Here is a 6,657-nt window from a genome sequence, read left to right as displayed (position 1 = left end):
GTGCCAGGCCCTGAGCGCCCTGCCAGGGAACCATTGCTGCCCCACATCCCATCTCAGCCTGCCCTCGGGCAGCGGGAAGCCGTTCCCTGGGGCCCGGCCCCGCAGGCCCTTGGCAAGAGTCTCTCTCAGCCAGCAATTGCTGCTCCTCCCTGCTGCGGGGCCCAAGCTGCAAGTTGATTTTCTGCCGCTGGCCCCGGCCCAGCCCCGAGCCAGGGCCAGGACCTTGCCCTGCAGCTCTGCGGGCGCTGCGTTTGTGCGGCCGCAGCGCAGCGGCCGCAGCTCGGAGCTGCCCTTTGTGTCCCCGCCGGCAGCTGGCAGAGCTGGCGGGGCCGGGCCAGGGCCGGGCCAGCCCCGGCCTTCCCAGCTCTGGGACACAGCGGCGGCAGCCCCAGCCTTCCAGCCCTGCACACGCTCCCACACAAGCCTCCAGAGCCGCAGCCACGCAACGCAACTGACCGGCCGCTGACCCCCCAGCCTGGCCTGATGGCCATTCCTCTGCCCACACCTCGGCCAAGCTCCCCTTGGCCACCTCCTGAGCCACAGTGCCACAGACAAGTGGCACATACAGGTACAGAGCTCTGCCCAGAGCTGGCAGGGAACGTTCATTAAACAGAGAAACCACCAAGAAAAAGAGAACTGCCCCCAGCAGAGCTGTTCCCTCCTGCAGTAGTTACACCTGCACACCCACAGTGCCTGAGACTGCAAGCAATGAGCATTCCCTGGGCACATGTGCAGCCCAAGCAGCTCGAGGACAGCCTTGCAGCAGGACTGCTCTCAGCTGAGCCAAAAAGGCCCCTCTGGCAGCTCTATGATTCGCCCCAAACCGGGCCAAGAGACACTTCCCTGACAAAGTCCAAGAAGCGGGTGTTTGCTTTATTCAGCACGCTGGGTGTGCGGGGATCGCTCCTCCAAACACCCACTCCAGGCACACGGCAGATTACAAGATGTAGTTCCATTTCAGGCATATTCATTGTTTTCCCTAGAAAAGGTGTGGTTGTGCAAAGCATTTCTCAGAACTCGTTATTATCAGTAGCACACGGGGAGCGCAGGCCCAGGGCTCCCTGGTGGTCACGCTCAGGAAGGCTCGGTGGGCATTTGATGAAGGCTGAACATCTTCCTCACTCTGCACTTTTCACCTTTCTCCTCTTGGCATGTGCAGTCTCTTGGCAGCTGTTTCAGCAGTTCCTTCACTGCTTTCAGCAGCTTTGTTCCTCATTTCTGCCAGCTTTGCTCCCTATCTCCTGCCAAGGTGTTCAGCTGGCTTCTACATTGGTTACAGTGTATTTTATTCTTGCCCAAGGACGCCCAAGTACAATGATTTTCACCCTTTCACTAGGGCTTGGCACACACTGGAGGAGGGTGTCTGTTTTCAATGAGGAAACTCAGGAGTTTCAGATTGCTTCCAAAAAACCCCAAGGACCCCCCCTTTGGCTGAGTGCAGCCAGTTCTCTGAGCAAAGCAGGTCCCAGGTGAGTGAGGAGAGACAGGATGGGGCTGGGAATGTGGAGCAGGGTTGTCTACACTGGGTCAGACCTCAAGGCACATCTTCTGTGACCAGGCCAGACCTCCTGAGGAGAGACTCTGCATCAGTGTCAGTCACAGAATGCTGCAATCACCTCTTCTCTAAAGAGAACAGCAATAAAACACACCCCTTCAAACAGGAATGAGTATTTCTTAGAAGCTGTTTGAAATATTTCTCCATAACTGGAGAAGGAAATGTTCCTAATGAACTGCACCAGGCCAGAGGGAAATCAAGGCAGAGCCAGGGCTTGTCAGCACTTGCTTGATCCTAATGAGCCCCATGGTGCATTTGGGGCTGAGCCCTTGAAGCTCAGGGCCTGAGAGGAGATTGCACAAACCTTTCCAGGAGTCAAAGGCAGAGGAAACACCCAAAGTGTCTCGAGGCATTAATGGGTCCCACTGAGGTCCATCCCCAACACAGGCTCCTCATGGACTCCTTGGAGGAGAGACTTGGAGGCCAGGATTGCCCAAAAAGCTCTCGGAGACTCAGTTTGGGAAGGAAAATCCAAAGTACCTTAAAAACCTTGAGTATCTCAGAGCCCCACTGAGTGTCAATGCAAAGCTCTCCAGGGACTCATTAAAGTAATTGGAGATAATTGGAGGCCATGACTGCACAAACCTCTCAGAGAGTCAGTGTCAAAAAGAAGTACTTAAATTAACCCTGAGTACCCTGAAGCATTAATGAGCCCCACTGAGTGTTGTTACTGACAAAGAATCTCCAGGGACTCATTAGAGCAGAGAATTGGGGGCCAGGATTGCACAAAGCTCTCAGAGACTCCCAGGCAAAAGCCAAAGCCAAAGTCCTTTGAAAACCCTGCAGTCCCTGGGAGCATTGAGGAGCCCCCAGGGCCATTCCTGACCAAGGCTGCCCAGGGACTCCTTCCCCTTCCCGCAGATCCCTGAGGCCACTGGGATGTGGGGGGATGCTGAGGGCAGGACAAGGGGCTGACAGTGCCCAGCCTTGCTGGGGCTGTGCCAGGTGGCCCCAGGGCCTCAGGACAAGGTGTCTCCTCCCAGCACTTGGCTTCCCTTTGTCACCCTTGCCATCCCTGCCTCCAGTTCTCTGCTCTGACTGGAGCCTGGGGACACTTTCTCAGTCGTGTCCCTCACTGGGACCCATGAAAACTTCCAGAAACTTTGAAGTTCAATTCTGACTGGAATTCTTGGGAGGTTTGTGCCAGTCCCTGTCAGGGACTGATGTTCAGGGCCTCAGCACCAAGGCCCGAGAGGGTCATTCCAGTCCTTGTGCTGTGTGTGTGCTGCTGAGCTGGGCCGGGCTCCTGGCACAGAGGCAGCTCCTGGCAAGCGGCAGCGCTGCAGAGAGACAGCTCTGGCCAGGAGCAGCTCCTGGGCACAGCCCAGCAGGGCTGGGGCACTGCCTGCAGCCAGCCCGGGCACAGCACAGAGGCACACAGGGCTTAAACTCAGCCGCGGCTGGGAAGGGGCTGGGAAGTGACTGCGGGAGAATCACTCCCAGCCCCTGGCACAGGAAGCCTCTGGCTGCAGGACACGGCAGCTGCAGCTCCTGGAGGGATCTCCTAAAGCTGCAGCATCCCAGTGCCTACGGGTTCTGTGAGTACAACTCAGAGCATCTCGAGTGCAGGGGAGGTGAAATGCTCATGAGCCTCTGACGGGCTGAGGGTTTCTGATCACTCCCAGAATATTTCCAATACAAGGATTTTGATAGAAATGAGGAAATTTCCTGAGACTTTGTTTTCAGTTTCCTGCCATTGGAGAATGGTGGGGAGGGAGGATAAATATTAAAGGTGTTACGAATTTTGTCAGGTCCCTGGGACATCCAAACTGTTCCTTTTAGTGATCAGCAGGTGCACAGGAGATCCCTCCTGTGCTTTCAGCCACTCCTGGGCCCATGGACAGCACCAGCATCACCTTGGCTGGACCCATCAGGCTCAGTCTGAGCTGTCCTTTCTCCAAGCTGCAAACAGAACCTGTCCCAGCCAGTGCCCTGCACACAGGCAGGTTTCTGTAGGGCCAAGGAGAGTGCCCAGAGATTTGGGGTCTGTGAGTGCTGGCAGGGAGAGATCAGGCAGAGGGAAACAGCTCCAGGAGGAAAATCCCCAGGAAGCAGAGATGAGATCAGGGAAGGAGAGAAAACAAAGCCAGAAATGTGTCAGGGAGAGTTTAGAGATCCCCACAGGATCCCCTCCAGTGCAGCCCCTCCCTCTGAAGAAGCCCCCTCCCTCCTGTGCCCCCCAGCCAAGCCTCTGCCCTCAGGGCCGGGGGTCCAAGGTGTGAAGCCCCTCCTGGGCAGGCAGAGCTGCAGCAGAGCCGTGGGGCAGCTCTGCAGCCCCGGGCCCAGTTCCCTCTGCAGAGCACAGGGCTGGGAGCAGCTGCCTGGCCCTGAGGGCTCTGGGAGGGGGCACAGCTGGCTCAGGGTGACGCTGGCCCCAGTGCCCGGCTGTGGGCAGGGCTGTCAGTGCAGCCAGGGCAGCAGCTCAATCTCCCTTCATCCAGTGCCAGCTCTGGGACTCTTGGCTCTCTCCCCGAGGTTTCCTTCCAAGCTGGGAGTTTCCTCCAGGATGCAAACATGTCCTGGAGCATCTTTGTGTTATCTGAAAGGCCCAGAGAGAGGAGAAAAGCAGAGATGCTACAAGTGTGAAAATGCTGTCGGGTTGGTGAAATGAGCCAGGGGTGTCCTCGGCTACAAATGTGGTGCTGAGACCTTGAGAGAGGGATGGACATTTGGGGGTCTGTGGTGGATCCATCTGCTCTCAGCAGCACCTGGTGATCTTTAAGGGAAACATGGGAGGGTGAACATTCTGCATTTGAGAAAAGTGAAAGCCCAGAGAAACTCTGAGCAGGTCAGAATGACAGAGCACCTCCTCTGAGTCTCCACTCATCATCTTGCCTTGCAAAAGTTGCTCTGTTCTCCCTGAGGGCAGCAGAAATGCTGAGGATTTCTGATATCCAAGAATACCAGGAGAGATATGGGGGGAGCTTAAAAACAAAAACCTCAGAACTCTTAAACACAAAAAGGTGTCTGGGTGTGTTCCAGGGGAGGGTGTACAGGAAATGGCTTTGGTTGCGGTTACAGATCTCCTCTAACTTTTCAATTGTTTCATTCCTCATGAGCAGGTGCCCATGGCCAGACACAGCCAATGTCCAACAGCAGCTCCATCAGCCCCTTCCTCCTGCTGGCATTGGCAGACACGCGGCAGCTGCAGCTCCTGCACTTCTGCCTCTTCCTGGGCATCTCCCTGGCTGCCCTCCTGGGCAACGGCCTCATCATCAGCGCCGGAGCCTGCGGCCAGCACCTGCACAGCTCCATGTTCTTCTTCCTGCTCAGCCTGGCCCTCACCGACCTGGGCTCCATCTGCACCACTGTCCCCAAGGCCATGCACAATTCCCTCTGGGGCACCAGGCACATCTCCTACTCCGCGTGTGCTGCTCAGGTGTTTTTCTTTCTGTTCTTCCTCTCAGCAGAGTATTTCCTCCTCACCATCATGTGCTACGACCGCTACGTGTCCATCTGCAAAGCCCTGCACTACGGGACCCTCCTGGGCAGCAGAGCTTGTGCCCACATGGCAGCAGCTGCCTGGGCCAGTGCCTTTCTCTACGCTCTCATGCACACGGCCAATACATTTTCCCTGCCCCTGTGCCAGGGCAATGCCCTGGGCCAGTTCTTCTGTGAAATCCCACACATCCTCAAGCTCTCCTGCTCCAAATCACACCTCAGGGAACTTGGGCTCATCGCTGTCAGTGTCTGTTTGCTCTTTGGCTGTTTTGTGTTCATTGTTTTCTCCCATGTGCAGATCTTCAGGGCTGTGCTGAGGATCCCCTCTGAGCAGGGCCGGCACAAAGCCTTTTCCACGTGCCTCCCTCACCTGGCCGTGCTCTCTCTGTTCCTCAGCACTGCCATGTTTGCCCACCTGAAGCCCCTCTCCATCTCCTCGCCATCCCTGGATGTGGCAGTGTCAGTTCTGTACTCGGTGGTGCCTCCAGCCCTGAACCCCCTCATCCACAGCCTGAGGAACCAGGAGCTCTGGGATACCCTGAGGAAAATGATGACTGGATTTTTTCAGCAGCAATGAAGTGCTGGTTTTGTTCTCCGCAGCTGCAGTGTAACTCAGTGCAGGCCCAGCCTGTCTGCTCAAGTTTTTAGTAGTGGCTGTGTGTGTGCAGGGTTTCCTTTTTCATTTTGTGATAATGTTGTGCTCAAGGAAACTTTATTTAGCCCATCGACATCCCATTACTGGGATCATTCATCCTATTTAGAATTCACTGCTTACACCTTGAATTTTACCCAGAGACAATGGAAATGAGGAGTCACCTACTCTGTGCACTGTAGCAAAATAAAGGATCCTGCAGCAACTTGTTTGTCAAAAATGCTTCCTTTGAAACCTCATCTGAATCTGTCAGGGCAGTGCCTGTGTGCAGAGGGGGAGAGAAGCTGAGTCCCAGCACAGCAGCAGGGCCAGGGAGCAGCAGCACTCGGTGCTTTCAGAGCTGCTCTGTTTATCCTTCCACGCTGTCCTTCTGTCCTTGTGGGAGTCCTCAGCTCTGGCTGCTGTGCTGCTGTCCTGCTCTGTGGCACTCCTGTGAGCACAGGAGGGGTTGACAGATTTGTGTTATTTAAAAGTAGACAGCAGTGGCTGGAATTGCTGGGCTGATCAGTGAAGTTTTTCAGAATTTTATGGCCCTGGCATGTGAGTCACAGGTGGATCACAGCGAGTCCTGGAGCTGCCAGCCTGAACGTGAATAATAGAATGGACAAAGCTGCAGCTTAAACGTGACTTAAAAATAAATCCCCAGAGTGGCCAGCCCAGAGATCGTGGTGTGTGAACTGGAACAACCACATTACAACAGGGACTGCAGACCCACCAAAACCCCACCCAAACCCAGCTCAGAGGGGCCATGGTGGCCCCGTGGCAACCACTGGGCACCAAAGCAGTGAAGCCGTGGAGAGCAAGAGGCTCAGTGGCTGACATTTCTGTGGGACGGGGCTGTCGTGTGAGGGGTGGGGGCTTTAGGTCACAGGGGAATCATTGCCCAGGGAGTTTTTGTTCAGGTCTGTAGTGCATTGATGCTGCCTGGACTCCAGGCACCCACCAAAGCTGCTCTCTCACTCCTGTCCACAGCTGGACAGGAGAGAGAAAATATAACAAAGGGTTCATG

The 6,657-nt window shown here is 55.6% G+C and overlaps 1 protein-coding gene across 1 annotated transcript; it reads left to right on the top strand.

The window, feature by feature from the left end:
* Nucleotides 1-4,291: 4,291 nt before the first annotated feature.
* On the top strand, nucleotides 4,292-5,573 carry LOC116455525 (olfactory receptor 14J1-like). The gene has a single exon (XM_032133477.1). It carries the CDS (start codon nucleotides 4,641-4,643, stop codon nucleotides 5,571-5,573), a length of 933 nt encoding a protein of 310 aa, XP_031989368.1. The 5' UTR covers nucleotides 4,292-4,640.
* Nucleotides 5,574-6,657: the final 1,084 nt, after the last annotated feature.

This window comes from Corvus moneduloides, chromosome 24 (genome assembly GCF_009650955.1).
Source record: "Corvus moneduloides isolate bCorMon1 chromosome 24, bCorMon1.pri, whole genome shotgun sequence".
Lineage (NCBI taxonomy): Eukaryota > Metazoa > Chordata > Aves > Passeriformes > Corvidae > Corvus > Corvus moneduloides.
This window is presented reverse-complemented; position numbering and strand designations above follow the sequence as displayed.